The sequence below is a fragment of the Candida metapsilosis genome, assembly GCF_017655625.1.
Source record: "Candida metapsilosis strain BP57 chromosome Unknown scaffold7, whole genome shotgun sequence".
Classification (NCBI taxonomy): Eukaryota; Fungi; Ascomycota; class Pichiomycetes; order Serinales; family Debaryomycetaceae; genus Lodderomyces; species Lodderomyces metapsilosis.
This window is the reverse complement of record NW_027138165.1, coordinates 1,133,149-1,151,960: the sequence shown is the minus strand read 5'-3', so window position 1 is coordinate 1,151,960 and position 18,812 is coordinate 1,133,149. Positions and strand designations below refer to the sequence as shown.

The 18,812-nt window shown below is 38.9% G+C and overlaps 7 protein-coding genes across 7 annotated transcripts; 1 reads left to right on the top strand and 6 right to left on the bottom strand. All coding sequences in view use genetic code 12, as the record gives it.

Annotated features, from left to right (window-relative positions):
* Positions 1–57: 57 nt before the first annotated feature.
* ATP7 (F1F0 ATP synthase subunit d) lies at positions 58–2,352 on the bottom strand (the record flags this gene model as incomplete). Its single annotated transcript, XM_067694218.1, has 2 exons — positions 58–1,133; positions 1,881–2,352. The coding sequence occupies 2 exons, from the start codon at positions 2,350–2,352 to the stop codon at positions 58–60; spliced, it is 1,548 nt and encodes a 515-aa protein (XP_067546561.1).
* Positions 2,353–3,034: 682 nt separating this feature from the next.
* I9W82_005078 (uncharacterized protein) lies at positions 3,035–7,704 on the top strand (the record flags this gene model as incomplete). Its single annotated transcript, XM_067694217.1, has 2 exons — positions 3,035–5,948; positions 6,566–7,704. The coding sequence occupies 2 exons, from the start codon at positions 3,035–3,037 to the stop codon at positions 7,702–7,704; spliced, it is 4,053 nt and encodes a 1,350-aa protein (XP_067546560.1).
* A 179-nt stretch (positions 7,705–7,883) lies between these two features.
* PUT3 (Put3p) lies at positions 7,884–10,529 on the bottom strand (the record flags this gene model as incomplete). The annotated part of the gene is made up of 1 exon (XM_067694216.1): positions 7,884–10,529. The coding sequence occupies one exon, from the start codon at positions 10,527–10,529 to the stop codon at positions 7,884–7,886; it is 2,646 nt and encodes an 881-aa protein (XP_067546559.1).
* A 340-nt stretch (positions 10,530–10,869) lies between these two features.
* Positions 10,870–11,907, bottom strand: I9W82_005076 (uncharacterized protein; the record flags this gene model as incomplete). The annotated part of the gene is made up of 1 exon (XM_067694215.1): positions 10,870–11,907. The coding sequence occupies one exon, from the start codon at positions 11,905–11,907 to the stop codon at positions 10,870–10,872; it is 1,038 nt and encodes a 345-aa protein (XP_067546558.1).
* A 1,738-nt stretch (positions 11,908–13,645) lies between these two features.
* On the bottom strand, positions 13,646–14,524 carry I9W82_005075 (CAP domain-containing protein; the record flags this gene model as incomplete). The annotated part of the gene is made up of 1 exon (XM_067694214.1): positions 13,646–14,524. The coding sequence occupies one exon, from the start codon at positions 14,522–14,524 to the stop codon at positions 13,646–13,648; it is 879 nt and encodes a 292-aa protein (XP_067546557.1).
* A 1,413-nt stretch (positions 14,525–15,937) lies between these two features.
* Positions 15,938–17,956, bottom strand: I9W82_005074 (ATP-dependent 5'-3' DNA helicase; the record flags this gene model as incomplete). Its single annotated transcript, XM_067694213.1, has 1 exon — positions 15,938–17,956. The coding sequence occupies one exon, from the start codon at positions 17,954–17,956 to the stop codon at positions 15,938–15,940; it is 2,019 nt and encodes a 672-aa protein (XP_067546556.1).
* Positions 17,957–18,402: 446 nt separating this feature from the next.
* On the bottom strand, positions 18,403–18,777 carry I9W82_005073 (uncharacterized protein; the record flags this gene model as incomplete). The annotated part of the gene is made up of 2 exons (XM_067694212.1): positions 18,403–18,710; positions 18,774–18,777. The coding sequence occupies 2 exons, from the start codon at positions 18,775–18,777 to the stop codon at positions 18,403–18,405; spliced, it is 312 nt and encodes a 103-aa protein (XP_067546555.1).
* Positions 18,778–18,812: the final 35 nt, after the last annotated feature.

The window sequence follows — 18,812 nt, the reverse complement described above, 5'->3', positions numbered from 1 at the left end:
TTTTACCTTTTAATAGCATAGTTTACGGTTTTTCATAATTCATTTCTATTAAATATACTAAGACAAAGGATCGAATAATTTTTGCAACTTTGTATTGCGAAATAGTCGCATACCCATAGTGCTTCCATGCACAAAATCTCCCTGTGATCGTGCTCTACTAAACTTTGAGTCAACTTTAGCCAAACTATGGTTCCAATTCTTCAACAACGTCCAGGTTATTATGGCATAAATCAACCCACCCAAGTTATCAACTCTCCAATGATGGTCAAAGTATAAATCTGCCCACCATTGGCCAAATACATTGACAAAACTTAGGAATCTGAAGCTGGACCAGCGTGAATAATGGCATACAAAAAAGCAAATCAAACATGCAAATGCAGAATGCAATGATGGGAATGATGCAAACTTGAGCGGAGTAGCGTAGTATACAGCCTTGTGGTAAAAAATTGAAAATTTCTTATCTTGCACCGCTTGTCCGTCGCTATAAATCATGTCAAATGTAGGAGCCTTGTTATCCCCATAAAGCTTTATGAATGTTGGTGTGGCATTGGGAAAAATCAAGTAGGTAAACAACAATACTATATTTTGAATCCCCAAGCAAAATGTGAAAAGTTTCAAGGCTCCTGGGGCATGCCATATATAAAGCCAAGTACCAATCACTGGTGGCACTATAAAATGAACAGGGACGTGGAATATCCAAGCAATGATATTTTTAGTCTTGTATATAGGTTGTTTGAGGAGGAATAACACATTAAGGGCAACCCAACATGAGCAAAGTAATATAACTGGCGCTTTCCTCCACCACCGATTAACGAGTTCTTTGGTCGTTTCGATATGAAAAGGTTTAAAATGGTAGTATTCTGGGTCGGCTGTGGACGCATGTAGTTCAAACATTTCTTCCTCTTCTGTGAAATTAATCAAATCGCTAGCAGGTGACAAAGTAGAAGATCCTGTTGTTGACATAGATGGTCTTGAACTAGGTGCCGAAGAAGTAGCACCACTGTTTCCATTTTGCATTAAAAGTGATGACACTTGTAATGGTTTTAACGGGAAGTTTTGTTGAGGCAACACTGAACTCTGCAAAAGCTCTTCATCTTCATTGCTGTAATAAAAGTAGTTAATAATATAAGCACCTAGGCATGTTAGTAGAAGCCCTGTGATTGCTCCCAAGGGCAGTTTCCCAACGTCAAAAAAATAGGAGTCAAAACGGTAGAGAAACTTGAAAAAGATCCGGTCTGGTCTTGGTAAGTAGTTGACTGATGAATTTATCAATAAGCATGCCACGCAGAATAGAAAAGTCACACCAAAGTCTTTTGCAAACTGTTTCAAACTTCGTTCATTAAGTATTGCTTGGTAAAATTTGACCACCACAAAATGTAATAATTTCACCACTTTTATCACAAAAAGAAGCAGTCGAGCCAACACCTTTTTGACTATAGGGTGGGTGCGAGCTAAGCCTAGCTTTATTAGCTGTGTTACCAGCATTCAGGAGTGAGTGGAAGGGTTAAAGCTCAAGGGCAGTGGTAATTTTTTGTAGTTTTTGGTCGTAAGATAAACATCTTCTCGGCTGCAAGTAAAATAATAAAATTTGAGAAAAAGCTTTTTACGTGTTGAAATGCACGCTTTCGTCAAACACGCATCAATGCACCTATGACAGAAAAGTGATTGACATGGCTATACTTAACTGCTGTTAGTTAATATTGCCGTACTTGGGAAGTGTTCGACGATTGCATACCGCACAGAGAAAAAGAAAAAGAGTAAAATCACATCCTCCTACAAACAGATTCAAATGTATCGTTTTTATATATTCCTCTTTGGTTTCTTCTACATAGCAGCCAAGTCACCGAATTTTTCTCTATATCCTGGAACAACCCACTTACCGTTCTTAACCATATAAGCAGTCTTGTCGTCCAAGTCTGGTCTAGCCTTGGCAACATCATCAACGGTCAATTGATCAAATGGTCTGGCACTTTCAATATCCTTCAAGGTAGCCTTCAATTCAGCAATCTCTTTGGTAACTGATTTCTCAGCCAATTGAGCATTTTCAATAGCCTTTTGTTCAAAGATTTCGATATTCTTCAAGTTCTTGGAAACGTCGATGGTGACTGGTTGGAATGAAGAGACAGCTCTTTCAATTTCATCAACAACTTTTGAGTTCTTCAAGACTTGTCTGTAGTGGTTGAAATCAACTTCGGTGGATTGACTTGACAAATCTATGTATTCCTTCTTAGCCTCATCGTGTCTCTTTTTGAAGGCAGTCAATGAGGATGCAGTTGAGCCTGTCAATCCCAAGCTTTTGATAAGTTTGGCGAAATCAACTTTTTTGGCAGCTTGTTGGGCGACGGATGACATTGTTGAGTTGATGAATAGATATATGTTTCAATCTCTGTTGGGTCTCTCTCAATTTTTTTTTTCGTTTTTCGTTTTTTGCTTTGACTCTCACTTCACAGGAGAGAACAAACAAAATGCGATTTTTTGGTTTTACTCTCAGCCAATGAAAAAATATCTACTCTTATTTGTGCTATATACACGACCAATTAAATAGGGAAAGCATTTATATTTTTGCACCCAAGGGCAGTCGAAGAGCGATTGAAGAAGCATCGAGTGGATGTGTAGTTAGTGGATATGGGAGCCAACGGTCTCCCTTTTTGAATAATCAAGTTAGTTTTCCTCATGAAAATCTTGTCGAGGCAATTAAGGCCTAACCTCTTGGTTCTTCCATTGCCTTACCAGTGTGAAGAGATTTTACAGTTTATGATATGACCGATCTTATTGCAACGGTTCGTAGTATCTTCGAAAAGACAAAATTGAAGCTTACCCCACCACGGGTAAAGCTGTATTCTCTCCCGTAAAAGTATCTGCCTCCCAACGCAAGCAGCTTCCTTAAACCACTAGGCACTCCTCGACAGTTGTGTTATGTCTATTCTCCTAAGTTACTGTTTGCGTCACAAAACTACTCAAAAACGTCCGCGACGACCCAAAAAAGGTTCTTTTGATCCGAATCAAGCTACAAACTCCTCCTCTATATCTACCAATGAAGCCACAAGAGAAATTCCAAAAGAACCAGATGAAGGGTCTACATCAATTCATAGTTGATCTAAGAAACTCAAAGGATCAGGAAGAAGAGTACAAGAAAATCCGCACAGAAGCGAATGCAATACAAAATAAATTTCAATCCTCCTCGTCATTAAGTACTTCCCAAAAGAAAAAGTACATTTGCAAAGTGATTTATATATTTATCCTGGGATGTCCTGAGTTGATCAATTTTGGGTTGAACGAAGCAATTGAGTTGATTAAATCGAGCACGTATAGTGATAAAAAATTGGGCTATCTTGCCGTGTCGATACTTTTGAACAATGAAAGTCCCAAAAGTAACTCCTTATTCACTTCAAAAGAACACTTGAACCATATTTTAGAAGTAGTGCATCCACTTTTAGTAGAAGACCTACGATCTACCGATGAGGAGGTTAACTGTTTGGCAATACAAATGATTGCAACATGCTTCACTGCCTCGGGTGCTACAGTAAGCGATAACGATGGAAGTGCAATGCAATGGATTGAGCTCATTGATGTTGTGTTTGCCTCAGCAACCTCACCATTGCAGAAACCTATTGTGAAACAAAAAGCATTAATCACCTTAAAATCACTCCTTCAATTGTACCCAGAAGTGATCATAAAGAATAACAATTGGATTCCGCGCTTGTTAAAGATAGTGGAAGAGTCAAACGATATTGGGGTGGTGATCTCTAGTGTGCCTTTGCTTGACTATATCTTAACAGTGAAACCACAAATTGTGAGGTCGGTGCTTCCATCTGTTGCACAGAGGCTTTACGCGTTAACAGTTTTAAATGAGTGTCCCTCGGAGTACTACTACTACGACACTCCAGCGCCATGGCTTATAGTGAAGCTATTACAATTTGTCGAAAACAACTTTCTTGTATCTGCAGAGGGAGCACAACTCTCAGCCGATCAAATCGACGGTGCCACGTTGAATCAACTACGTCAAGTAGTGTCCAAATCTATTCAAGATGCTTCACACCACATAAAAGGGCTACCCAATAGAAATTCACGAAGCTCTATCTTGTTTCAAGCCGTATCATTGGCTGTATTTCTAGAAGCGTCTCCCGAGGCAATTGCGGGAGCATCTAATGCCCTCTTGAACCTCATTATATCACATGATACAAATACTAGGTACTTGGCACTTGATGCATTGATAAAGCTAACAGCCCGACTGGATTCACCTTACTTGTCCACTAAAGATAAATTTGCAGAAATTTTGCCGGTCTTTGTCACCTTACTCAAGGATAAGGATATATCTGTAAGAAGAAAAACGTTGGATTTGCTTTACACAATCTGCAATGCTGATACATATTCAGTCATTTTAAATGAATTGTTGCTTTACTTCCCCCATGCTGACCAACAAATAAAGCATGAATTGGCAATCAAGATTGCTGTGTTGGCGGAACGGTTTGCCACCGATTCCACTTGGTATGTGACAACAATGCTTAAACTTCTTTCCATTGGTGGTGGCTCGAATGCAAATGGTGTTGGGTTTATCAGTAATGAGGTATGGGAAAGAATTGTCCAAATAGTGGTTAATAATGACGACTTGCATAAGAAAACGTCAAAAATGATTATCAATTTAATGAAGAAGCCCTTTGGAAACGCTCAGTCCCCGGTGTCGGAGTACTTGATCAAGGTGGCAGCCTTTGTATTGGGAGAATTTGGACATGAAGTAAACGACTTTAGTGAAAGTGGTATCGGTGTACAATTCCGTTTGCTTTATGATGCGTACTTTGGAGTGTCAATATCCACTAGAGCAATGTTGTTGAGTACCTTTCTCAAGTTTCTTGTCAAGTTTCCTGAAGCAGACTTTGTTCCTGAAATTGTTGATTTATTTGAAGTGGAGACACAATCCTTGGATTTAGAAATTCAAAGTAGGGCTTATGAATATTTAAAATTGTCTACAGTTCATTCCGATTTTAGATTGGCAAAGACGGTAATTAAACCAATTCCTGCATTTGATCAACAAGAAAGTCCTTTACTTAAGAGGCTTGGTGGTTTATCAAACAGACCGGGGATCAGCAGATCCAAATCAAGAGTTTTGGCAAAGAATATCAAGACAAAGCCAGAAAATGGCAATGCAGCAGCTGGTAATGGTGTGGGTGCTCAAAATGGTGCCCTCACCACCAATTGGTATGCTGGATTCCATAGGATGCTTCATTTTGATGCTGGTATATTTTACGAAAGCAATCTCATTAAAATTGCCTATAGATTGATCAAAAGTGATAGCCAGTTTGTGATCCAATTTGCAATTATAAATAATGCTCACAAGACGCTTGGTGAGACAATAACTGGATTCAATATTCTTAAACTTGAGTCTAAGGCAAACACAGAAGATCCTTCGTACTTGCTTGATATTACTCGATTACCTGAGTCTACAATTGTAGACCAAGGCCATATGGCAATTAGTGTTAAAGTTCGAGGTATTGTTGAAAACAATGAAGATCCAATCATATCACTCACATTCATGTGTGGAGGTTCTTTCAACCATTTGAATTTGAAGTTCCCTGTTCAGCTTATAAAGACACTAACATCAGCACCTATTCGCGGAAAAGACGAGTTTGAAAAAAGATGGGCTCAAATTGGTGAACATTTAGGACTCGAAAAGGGTGAGAGTAGCGTCCTGGTGCATTTATCCCATAGGCATGACTCAGCCCAAATTTGTCGCTCCATGTCTAGAATTGGATTGACTGTGCTTACAGAATCAAATTATGGCATCAATGTCATTGGTGCAGGTATTATACACACGCAGAATTCAAATTACGGAGTCCTTGTCAAGTTTTTAGGGTTGGATACAGAAGGCAAAGAGTTGAAGATAATTGTACGATGTACCGGTGGTGGAGTAGCAGAAGTCATTGCTTCCTCTATGAAGGAGATATTTGTAGGTAAGTACTAAAAAAATTTAATAGCGCTACATAACTCAAAAAAAAACGTGCTACACTTGACATATAAACGATTCTATTCAATTCTAGATTCACTATATGTGGGACCATTTCAGAACAACCTATCTACCCCACTTCACAGCTTACTCGCCCCTTTCAATTGTAGAATACAACCCCATCTTGTATTTGTGAATCCTCGAAAAGCCTTTTTTTGAAAAAAATACCCAATTTCGTAATACACATGCAAGGAAGCTTAAAAATGAAGGTTACGCCCGACAAGTATTCCCCCACCTCCAATGTAGCTCTAGAATGTTTACAATTTCAACTAACTAGTATGGGGTCACTTTTTCAATTGACATGGGCTCAGACACTTAACTTTTGTGCAATCAAAAATTAAGTTTTTCCTTTTTAGTCAAAAAAAAAGATTTCCTAATCGGGAATGTAAATTATATTTTTGCAACAATTTTTTTTTTCACACAGACTCATTGAAGAATAAAAGTATAAAACCATGCAAGGATGTTGAATTTTTAAACTTACTTTGATTTGGCATCTAACTACCGGTACAACTACAAGAATAATGCTTTCCCGTCAGCTTCAAATTGTCTTGTTGTGCTGCTTAGCCAATCTTTTACAAGCAGCACCAGCTCCAGCAGTTGTTACAGTCATTCAAACCGTCACTTCAGGAGACTCTTCATCATCACCAAGTAGTGCTGCTGGTGTAAACAATCTTAACCAAGCCGCCTCTGCTGCTGTTTCACCAGCTTCAAGTGCTGCATTGGCAGTAACTCCAGCTTCCAATGTAGCTGCAACTACCGCCGCTGCTGCTCCAGCTGCCGCAACCACCACTTCCTCGGGATTTTGGGGTGACTTGTTGAATAGTCTTCAGTCATCATCATCGTCATCTTCATCATCATCATCATCGGAAGGTTCTGGGAACTCTTCTGGTTCCAGTGCATCATCATTTGGAAGCTTTTTGGATAGTTTATTTGGAACCTCAGATTCATCTGCATCTACTTCTTCAACTTCCACTAGTACGTCAACTGGGTCAAGTGGGTCAAGCTTCTGGGATACATTAGCTGGTTTGTTTTCGGGCTCATCATCATCTGGCTCATCGTCTACTGTTGCCACCACTGCTGCATCTGCCAACACCGTTACCCCATCTACAAGCTCCACAGGACTTGCATCCACTGTCTACTCATCACAATCACAACCATCCACCGCTTCATTCTCTCCATCATACTCATCATCATCATCATCATCATCATCAGCTGAATCCGTCCCATCCTCAGCCTCCTCATCTTCATCCGATATTTATGCTGCCATTGCAGACTCCGACGACGTTGATGCATCATTCGCCACTGCCATCTTGGACGCTCACAACCAATACAGAGCACTCCATCAAGCTGGTGATTTAGCATGGGACGTTGACACTTACAACTACGCCAAAAACAATGCTGATAATTACGACTGTTCTGGTGTTTTGACTCACACTCATGGTCAATATGGTGAAAACTTGGCTGCTGGTTTCAAAGATGGTCCTAGTGCCGTTAAGGCCTGGTACGATGAAGGTGAAACGTATAACTACACCGCAGCTAATGAGTATAATCACTTCACTCAAGTTGTTTGGAAAGGTTCTACTAAAGTTGGATGTGCCTACAAGGATTGTACAAGTACCGGTTGGGGTTTGTACATTGTATGTGAGTACGATCCTGCTGGAAATATTATTGGTTGGGAGAAAGCTAATGTTTTACCATCGTAAATTGAGGGGAAAGATGTAATTCATACCATACATTTTCAATTCTATATCGTTAAAATCAGTTTAATAAAAAAATTCTGTACGTTTCACTTATAAAAGTAGATTTGAAATAGAGCTTATCATCACACTCCTAGTGCTAAGTCGTAAATTGTGCATTCAACAGTAACTCTAAACACATTGCCTTATTCCATGTAATTAAAATCATTCATCATATTGGGGAAATTAGAATCAGAAGGGACCCCATTATTTCGGCTATCGCTTTCACTCCCTGGTATCTCACTTTCAGGAGGATGAAAATTAAGCCATCCAGCTTCTGTCGTAATCTCATTCCACAATTTTTGTTCTTCATCAAGGTACGCAAATCCTTCAATCCCTGTCAAATCTTGATTAGAATTGAAGTCACCCTGACTATGTTGAAGACTCGTATTGAAATTTAAAAAATCCAAGTCGGGGTTCTGTTGATGCCATTGTTGGGGCGTATTGGATACAGTTTCATGAGCACTCTCTTCAACAACTTCTTTCAAATCATCTTCATAAAATTTGAAATCTTCATCATGTTTACGAAGAATTTCAGTCATTGCACCATTGAAATCTAGAACCCGGATTAATTTGAGTAGTTGAGCTCGTCTTAATGCTGCGGGATAATTACCCAATCGCTTCATTTTGGTAAACAAAGTCAAAGCATGGTCCAAATGGGTCTTTGTTGCATCGTGGACTCCAAATGATGCATTGAAAAGAATGAGGGTTGATGCTGATGTGAATAAGTATTCACGATCCATCCATCCAAAAAGTGCAACCATATTATCCAGCACTAGCGACCAAATACTTTTGATAGTATTAATTGAAGCTTGAAACGATGAGTTCAATAAACTCAATACGTTCTTGGAATATTTGGTGAGGTCGATATATTTGTTCTGAGTTGAATGCACTTGCAACTCCTTCAATTTCTTTGTTGAGAAATGAAACAACAATGGTCTCACTGCTAAATTGATACCTTGGTAATATTCCGTCATCAAGTTTACAATCAATCGAGAAACTTTAGGCTCCTCTGGAGTGTAATCAACATGAAGATGACTTGGTAGGGAGTTTTTCCAAGTGATTAACCTTTGAACTAAGTCGGAAACTATTGGCAAGATATTATATGTGGGTGTCTTTGTATACAATGATGATAAAATGACAGCGTTGATTTGAGTAATGGTGACGCAATTGTTGATATAGTCAGCTGGTGGGAATATGTAATAACCTCGCACATCCAGTTCGTCTCGAGGGAAATCCGACAAATCAATCTTGAAATCAACTGGTAATTCTGTGGAAACCGAGTCATCTGCAAAGCTCAAAGGAAGGCCTGCTTTTGAAGAAAGCATTCTTTCGTACATGTAAACTGTCCACCAGATTCGCCTTCTATGCTCTAGCTCGAATCTATTAAGAGACTCCTTTTCCGCATCCACATGCCAACCTAAAATTAATGCAGCCCTCAATGCCAATCCAAAGTAAAAGTATGAAGAGATGGTACAGTCGGCGACTTGTAAATAGAACGCATATAGTAGCATAACTTCAATTCCTCCATCCTTGGTTATATTATCAATTGCACCAGATGCAAACAATCCTGTGAAAAGTTCCGATGCTTGATAGAAAAACTCTGCGCCTGGCAAAGTATGTTTTTCTTTATGTTGCTTCTTTCTTGTCATGTTTTCAAGTTTCTGCCTTTTTGCATGAGTATCTGACTCGGTACCCAAGTACATTTCACCAATGGAGAATATAAGCAATATTTTACAAAACCAAATTGTTTCTAAAATGGATTCATCATCAGCATCTTTCTTTATGGTGTTTTCGTCTGTGTTCACTGCTGCATCTTGGGAGTAATTGCGTCGCAATATCTTTTTATTCTCTTCCGTCTTTCCAGCATATAAATTCATCAAAAACTGTTTGATCAATCCTTCATTAAAGAAATAAAAGCACCCATCATTGTAATTTATAAATGTGTCCACCAACAACATTGCATACGAATAAGAAGGTAATGAAAAATTAACCGAAAGGCCAGGCCTGGTATGTGTTTTGGAAAGGGTAATCTTGTAAGCACCACCTTCTTCTTCCATCACTTTACTCTCACGCTTGGGAGGTTGACGAGATTCACTTTTTGCAGATGAAATAGAGGCACGAGTATCTGGCGAGTTCATCGGAGTAGTCTTGTTTGAGTTTGGGAGTAAAGCCGTATCAAAAGATGGTGCCATATTTTGAATTTCCAACCCAAATAATGTCATTGACGATGAGCCAACGTAAACCTTTTCTCCAGTTCGCGATTGTATTAGCCTTCCATGCTTATCTAACGACGGGCCGATTACTTCCATGCCCTGATTTTGATTTCCTTGTTGGTTAACTCCAGCAGTGGCATTGATTTGATTATGCATTGGTGGTGGGGCCTGTGGTGGAAGTTTCGGAGAAGCGGTCAGTGATTCAGCTTGTCTCGACTCCAGCTCCTTTAAACTGTTCCTAAGCAGCGCATTATCCTTCTTTAATCTAGCAATGTCATCATGTAATCTGGAGAGATATTTCATTGACACGACAATCTTCTTGTCAGCTTCCACATATTCACATTTTGTCTTTGCAAGTTGGCACTTCTTGCACGGTTCTCCTCCAGGGCATCTTATGTGACGGGTTCTGCACCGGATGCATGCCAATGAGGTTCTCTTTGGCCGACCAGTGCTAAGCTTCTTTGTGCCTGACTCATCAAAAGATGCATTTGATAAGGTTTCTGAAGAAGAATCAACTCCTGCCAGAGTATCATACGCTCCATCCAGTAGTGATTTCTCTAGTTGTCTACTGCTCATATGTGACAAGTAATGTACACTTTCGAATGATGAACTGAGGCGGTGCCGAATCGGGGTTATCGTATGTTGTTTGATGTTTTTATTTTTATTGTTTTTTTTGGGCTTTTTTTCTCTCTACGGCATCGTCAAAAAAAAACACATACAAACTCCACAAAAGAGGTAATAGAGTTGAGGGGGTTAACTACAAGACTCACATAAACTCTCAAAAATTCAAACCTATTTTAAAACGAAGTTACAAAACCTATACAATACAAAGAAAACAAAGAAAAAAGAAACACGGGCCTAGCTTTTCACTTTTAATAAGGAAAGGGCGAGTGTAAAGCATACAACGTTATAGTCTTTAAACCAATGCTTTAAGATTGGCCTTACCTTGGCCAATAATGTTTCCAGCAGGGTCATAAGAACAGATGATGTATTTACCCCAGTTTTCTGCGCTACAATCCTTGTAAGCGCAACCAACCTTTGTGGTACCTTCCCAGATAACTTGAGTAAAGTGGTCAAATGAAGAAGCAGTGTTGTAGTCGTAGTTGTTTCCTTCGTCGTACCAAGCCTCAACGACTGATGAACCATCCTTGTAACCAACTCCCAAGTTCTCTCCGTATTTACCACCAGAGTGTTTCAAGTTTCCGGAACAAGAGTATTGGTCAGCATAGTCTTGAGCGTATTGGTAAGCATCTTGATCCCAGGATAAAGCAGAGACACCGTGAAGTGCACGCTTGGAGTTGTGGGCATCGAGAATATTTTGAGAGAAAGATTCATCTCTAACATTTCCAAAATCACCACTTGAACTAGATGAACTTGATGATGATGATGATGAAGCTGATGCTTGTGTTTGTGAAGAGCTGGTAGCTGGTTGTGAAGCTGGAGCTGAAGTGGTAGCTTGAGCTGAAGTGGTAGCTGAAGTGGTAGCTTGAGCTTCTGATTGTTGAGCACTTGTGGAAGTGGCTTCAACAGATTGTTGGGTTGCTTGTGAAGTTTGAGAAGTTGGAGTGAATGAAACGTAAGCAGTTTCTGACTCAGCAGAAGTTTCATCTCCTGTCAAGGTAGAAGTAACCAAAGTAGATGGTTTAGCAATGATAGCCAATCTTTCAGTGGTTAATGAGTCACCACTTTGAATGACCAAGTTTTCACGGTATAAAGTAGCATTTGCTACAGCAGGGTCGGTGACAACACTGGTGAATGCAATATCTTGTCCCAAAATGTTGGTTGAAAAGACCCAAGTGGAAGTTGCTGGTTCTTCAGTAGTTTCAGTTGGAGTTGCTTGTCCATCAGCACCAACAGTGACGTAGTTGGTGACTTTAACGTAGTCGTACTTGACTTGAGCTAAGGATAAGCCGAACAAAGTGGTAGCGGTTGCTGCTGCGGTAGTGAATTTCATGACGCGATAATTTTTTGTTTTTCTTTTTAAGGAACGTGTGTGTGTTTACTATTTTTTTTTTTTCTCTCTCGTGTAAATGAGTGTCGAAAGGGGTATCTGATATGAACAAAATGAACGTAGTAGTAGTAGTAGTATCAGCTGGAAAGACCTGTGTGTGGTGACAGACTGTAGTTGGATACAAAAAGGAAAGGAATGTATTAGTGTGAGTTAATAGATCTTTTGCTGAAGAAGAAAAGAAAAGAAAGAGAAAGAGAAACTTCTGAAACTAAAAAAATGAAGAGATATCTTGAAACATATATATAACAACGCATACATTACAAAACATTCGACAATTAAGAAAGAACTTACATTACAGAGACGAAAGAACAATAGTGGACTACTACTGCACAGTATGCACGCACGTTCTCACCTCCCCCTTTTAACAAAAAGAAAAAAAAAATGCTTAGTCTCTCTGCCATTATGATTCGATTTAGAGAAATTATACGCCTAATGTATAATGTAAGAATGGTTTAGTGGTTAAAGACATTGTTTGGTTGGTTTTTGTGCTTATGTAGAAGTGCCAAGTTTAGTCCTATTATGGTTAAATTGCAATAACATATGCAACCCATACATGAAACTAAACGCCAAAAAAAAAAAAAAAAAGAAAAAAAATTGGACAATTATTTGTAGTACAAAAACAATCTATATGCAGTACACGTACATCCTTGTTGTTTCTTTTTTGTTGTTGTTGTTGTTTACTTTTTCGACTGAAATATGAAAAAAAAAAATTTCATTTCGTCTATCTATCCACCCAAGCCACATTGTCCAAAAAAAAAAAGACAAAAGGGGGCATACGTACATCGTTTAGTGTTTACTATGCCAACGAAATAGGAGACAGAGAGATTCATGACATTGGTGAAGTACACGAGTTATTGTAGACTTTTCTTTTGCTAAATCAGGAAATTACTTGCATCTTTCTACCCGTAGATGAGTCCTAGTGTTCGAGAATATATTTCGCATCAAGCTGTGCATCTGCCCATTGGTTCCGTCAACAACGTCAAACGTTTATTCTCATCTCATGTACAGGATTGTATATTACTGTACTTTGCTTCTTTTGCAATTCTAGATCTGAATCTTTGACTGATCTACACGACTCGTTTACTCTTTTCTTTTTTTTCTTTTCTTCCTTTAATTTCCGATAAACTCAATAAAAATCGAATCGGCTTATTGTTTTCAACAAATCGATTCTATGATTATTCGCCCTTTTGAAGCCAATGAGAAAACACAGCCTCCATGTTGACTCCGTAGAAGTTAATAATGGTAATTTAACTTGCATATTTCGTAAATTGAAATGGTTAAGCTATTTGACTCCTCGAAGCCGATAAAATCGATTGGACAGACTCTCCTTTCAATAAAAAGAAATTTCATCAGCCTCTCATCTCTGCGATCTTTATCGTAATGAGCTTTAGTTGCGATGTTAGACGCACTCTACACCTTCCCGTTTCAAGTCATTATGATGATTTCGATTTGAAACTAGAATGTTTGATTCGACTAAATGCATTCCGTAGCTGTTGCAAAAAAAACATTCCGTTGGTACAAAACGGAAATATCGCGTACCTCAACACTTTTTTTTCTCCTTTGGGTTGGTAAATTAATCACATATCGGAACTTGTATCAAAGTTATATGTACACTATTAAAACAAATGAGCATTGTCTACATTCAATCTAATGATACAAAGTATTCATTTCCTATACAATTCTAGACCAATGGAAGCACATTTTGTCGACCTTGTCCTTTCATATTACCAACTTCTTTATAATTGCAAATCACATACATTCCCCATCCCTTAGCACTACAATCCTTATAAGCACAGCCCAATTGTGTAGTTGACTTCCATACAACTTGTGTAAAATGATCAAATGTAGTAGCTGATTGATAATTGTAATTTTTGCCCTCGGCATACCACGCATTGACCACTGATTGAGCAGAACTGTATCCAACACCCAAATTTTCTCCATAGGGGGAGCTAGTGTGCTTCAAGTTTCCGGAACAGTCGTAGCTATTAGCTACATTCTGGGCGTAGTTGTAAAGCTCTTGACTCCATGATAATGCTGGAACGCCATGAGCGGCGCGCTTGGCATTATGAGCACCCAATATCGCATTTGTAAATGATGAATCCGAGTTTGTAGCTTTCGGTGTTGGTGATGGAGTAGCTTTTGCTGTTGTTTTAGCTTGAGCTTTTGTAGTTGAGGTTGTCTTAGGCTTAGTGCTGGAAAGTTTTGTTGTCACCGGAGCAGGTGGGGGAGGAGTGACTGAAGTGGAGGTACTGGCCACCACAACTGATGATGAACTGGTTCTAGTGGTAGCTAGTGTAGATGACAGTGGTACTGGCGTGCTAGTCAACTGTACCTGTTCAACGGAACTGGAGATGGATGAATACACTTCACTTGTTGTCGTTGAAATCGATGTAGATGAAGGATTACCCAATAGGTATTCAGTATAAAACACGCCTGACTCGTTATAAATTGCTGATCTCAGTACCGTAACATGAACAACATCAACAATGTGAATAGTCGCCGCATGTACTATGGCAATAATGACCGATAAAACCCCAAACAACTGGATCTTGCTCTGCATTGTTCAAGTTAGTAGGTATGAAAAGGGTATACAATTAGGCGTTGTTAAGAATTATGGATCCATTTACTATTATATACACTTCCTTCCTTGCTCGTGTTACTGTTTACAGTTTGTGAATTACTTGCATTGGCACTTGTTTGGTTAAGAAAAAAAAAAATGTGGTGATATATAATAATTCGTAAAATAATATCAAGCAAAAAACGCGATAAGTTCAACCAGCAGAGAGGAATAGGAGATACCTTGCTACTGTCTCTCGCTATGTCAAAATCTCATCTATCTGTTGGCTCAGCTAGAGAAGGGTTAGAGATACCTTACCCACATCGCATTGATACTTCTCCATTCAGTACATGTTGCAAATGCGCACATGCGGTTAAAACGGAAAGACAAAAATTGCAACACGCGACTTTTGTGTAATATTGACGTTATAAACAAAAACAGCAAAAAAATCTTGTTGTTTGTTTCGACACATTGAGATATAGAAAGAAAACTATACATAAAAAGCACCCTAAAGATCTAAACATTAATTTGCAACCAATTCAAATAAACTGTGCATACCAGATCCAATCACAGAAAGATACAAAACCCCTCTCTACCTTCAGTTAAAACCTGATGGAGAAATTATCTCATAAGGCTGCCATCTTTGGCTCCCCTCGATTGCTCCATTCTCAGCACACTTACTCCACTCTTGTTGCTTCACTCCTTGTAATCCAAGCGCAACTCCAAAACAATTTCACATCCGCAATCACCAAGCTAGTTAAAGCCATTCCCAGGGAAACTAAAACGCCGATTGAGTTGTTGCTAACCTTCTTTGTGATACGTGATGAGTCAATGGACTTTTCCCTCTCAATGGCAAGCTTAAACTCTTTAAACAACCTAAACATCGGAAAAGTGGCAACAGATTCTGTTTCTGGATCCATGAGATTGTCGTCAGATGATGACTCTGTTTCCGGACTCAGTACCGAATAATCGCAACTCCTACCCATGTTAATTCTGACTTCTAGTATAAATCTGAGTAGCAACTACAGCCAAATAGGAGCCTCCTTTTGCAAACTTCACCTAATTTATGACGACAAGTACGTTTAGAATTATTCAATTGCAGCTCAATTGTAAATAGATAATAGGTGAGCGTCAATACAGCAACACACAACTCCTCTAACGAAGACAGAAAGTATTCTGCCAACTCCAGAATATCCTTTGAATTTATATTCAAGGGGGGAGTGAGTGTGAATCCTTGCAATTATGTGACATAAAAAGAAAAATAAGAAAACGTCAAAACGTGCTTCCATTGTCTTTGCACAAACGCATATATGCGATCAGTAGATAATCCCAAAGAGCATCCTCTTGCGGACAATTGGTCGGACTTGACACATTCCTCTAACGCACTTCCATTTTACTCCTCCTATACGAATAAACTCACTCATAGTCATCAACGTTTGGATACACAATCTCGTACGGTTTAATTGAATTGCCATCTTCAAATCCATCTTCAACATACTTACTCCAACTCTTGAGAAACTTGTGACCGGAATCATTCATCAACTGTAAATCACCAATAACACAAAGCTGTCTCTTTGGTCTAGTAATGGCCACATTCAATCTTCTTTCTTCACTCAAGAATCCAACATCTCGTTCATCATTAGATCGAACTAAAGTTAATATGATAACTTCCTTTTCACGACCTTGGAAGCCGTCCACTGTGCTTACTTCAATAAAGGAGTCTGGACCTAGTTGCTTTTTGAGGAGTTGCACTTGTGCAGCATAAGGAGCAATTACGCCAATATCTGAAGGTTGTACTCCATTACCTATTAGCTTCTTCAAATGGCTCTTCACTATCTCCAACTCCATCTCATTGTATTTCGAATCTCCTTTTATTGACTCTAATTTCTGTTCTGGGAAATCACCTCCTTGTGTATCGTACCAAATGCATTGAGGACTAGTTTCATCAGTGCTCGTAACTCCAGGAAGATCAGTGAGATCAATTTCCTTAACAGATTCATCACTAATAAGTTTATCCTCGTACAACTGCATACTGGGGAATTTCATAATACTATCATTCATTCGGTACTGAACATTCAACAACTTCTTAAACTTGTCCCCTTCTAATTCCTTAACCAATCTATCAAACAATGTCGTTTCCAAAAGTGTAGCTGTTCCCGACAAAATAGTTGGTGGTAATTGCATATTGTCACCAGCAATCACCAACCTTTTGAATTTATCATTATGTAGTAGAGGGATCCAGCATTGAGGCTCCAATGATTGCGAAACCTCGTCAATGATTATCGAGTCAAAATTGACACCACTTTTCTTTAAATTGAAAGAACCAGCGCCGTGCAAAGTGGCAAGAATGACCTTGGCTCCATTGAGCAATTCATGAACAATTTTCCTCTCTCTTTGTACCAACTCCTTCTTCAACTGCTTCAACTCTTGATACAAGGCTTTCCTTTCCGCATATCTTTTGCACTTTTTAATCTTGCTCAATACCGATTGGATATCATTCTCTAAATCTTTAATCACATCTCGGCCGTAGCTTTTAGAAAGAACTTCAAGAGAATGTTGAAGATTCACGGGTAACAATCTCGCCGGATGACCAATTCGAATCAATTCTCCTGACTTGTAATGTTGACCAAGCCTTTCCAAGATTGTATCAACTGAAATATTTGATGGCCCACAAACTAAAACTTTTTCTCCACGCAGAGTCAATTGTTGGATCAATTCCACTAATGCCATGGTCTTTCCTGTTCCTGGAGGTCCAAAGATTATCGAAATATTAGACTTGTTGATTGCGAAATCAATTGCCGATTTTTGAGAAGGGTTCAACCCTGGATTTAGAAACTCAATAGTTGAGTTACCATTCAATGGAGTATACTTACTTTCGCCGAGAAGTAATCTGTGTATATCATTCTTTTCACTATCATTCAACTCAAGTACTTTGCTCATGGTTGTCAACATACGCTTATAAGTGATGGAATTTGCCAACTTGACAATCCATAATCGAGTAGAGTCATTGGTATTGTTATAAAAGTTTAGCACTTTGTCATCGCCGGTGGACTCATCCACAGAAAGTGTGATTGTCAGGTTAGAAACCTTAACCACTACAGTTTCAATCGATTCATCCTTCTCCTTATTCTCCTCTTCGTCCTTCTTTGCCTTCTTTCGTTCTGATCCCGCCATCTTGGCAAGTCTGACAATATCTCCCGTTTTCATCGACGTAGAAGAAAGGTCTCCATTGCTCACAGCATTGTCTAACTGCATTTCCAAAATCGTCTTGCCTCCAATTCCCGTTCTCATATTTGATATATTCAAATTGATTACAGCAAGACCCATTTGAGCAAGCTTCTTTGGTGGGTATGCATTGATGTATTCGGTAGTTTGAGCCACATCTTCTTCTTGTTCTTTCAATATGGCATCTTTGAATTTACTAAATAGGCTCATTATGTTACAATTGTGTGACTGTGTATGAATCAAGTTTCTTGAAGTTTTTCATAAAGGAAAGCTTCGACAAGACGAAAAAAAATTAAAACTTCATGCATCTTTGATTCAAGTATGAGGTTGTATACTCTTTACTCCTTTTTTGATTTATGATTATACTGAATTGACATCATGAAGAGAATATCGTGATGTCAAAATGACAATTATCAAAAACATTGATCAAGAAAAAGAGTTGATTTGTTGATGAATTTTTCAAGAGCCGCATTCCTACTTGGTTGTGAGAAGCCAACTTCGTCAACAGTCATAGAGAGATCACAAGAGGGGTCACACTACGTATCAAAAGCAACTTCATTTCAGTATCAATGCAAGCTCGCAGTAAAGTAAATTTGACATTCAAAAAGATCTGTAACCAAATCTTCCTCTAAATCTCCCCCTCTATATCAACCATACTACTCAATCTCTCTAGGAGACTTAAACTCTCTAACATCGCGACCTGTCTGCTCCTTCAAATACTGAGCCCCAGCATTCTTCAAATTATCCAACACCAAATTGCGTTGTCTAAAATATCCCGACATTCTCAACACCGATACAATCTTATCATAACAAGCTTCGCCAAAGCTGAGGTAGTTGCCAAACCAACGACGGAAATCTACTGAACTGAAATGCAGTACGTCAAATTGTAAACCGGTGTTGCGGTGGATTCCGGCAAGTATAACAGATACTAGTATGAGATCAATGCTGTAGTGTATTAATTTTCCTAACTAGAAGCATGCGTGTTAGTATTGTGATAAGGAGGTAGAAGTCTTCATGGTACTTACACTCATTGTGTGGGTTGGTGGCTTCAGATATGTCAAAAGAA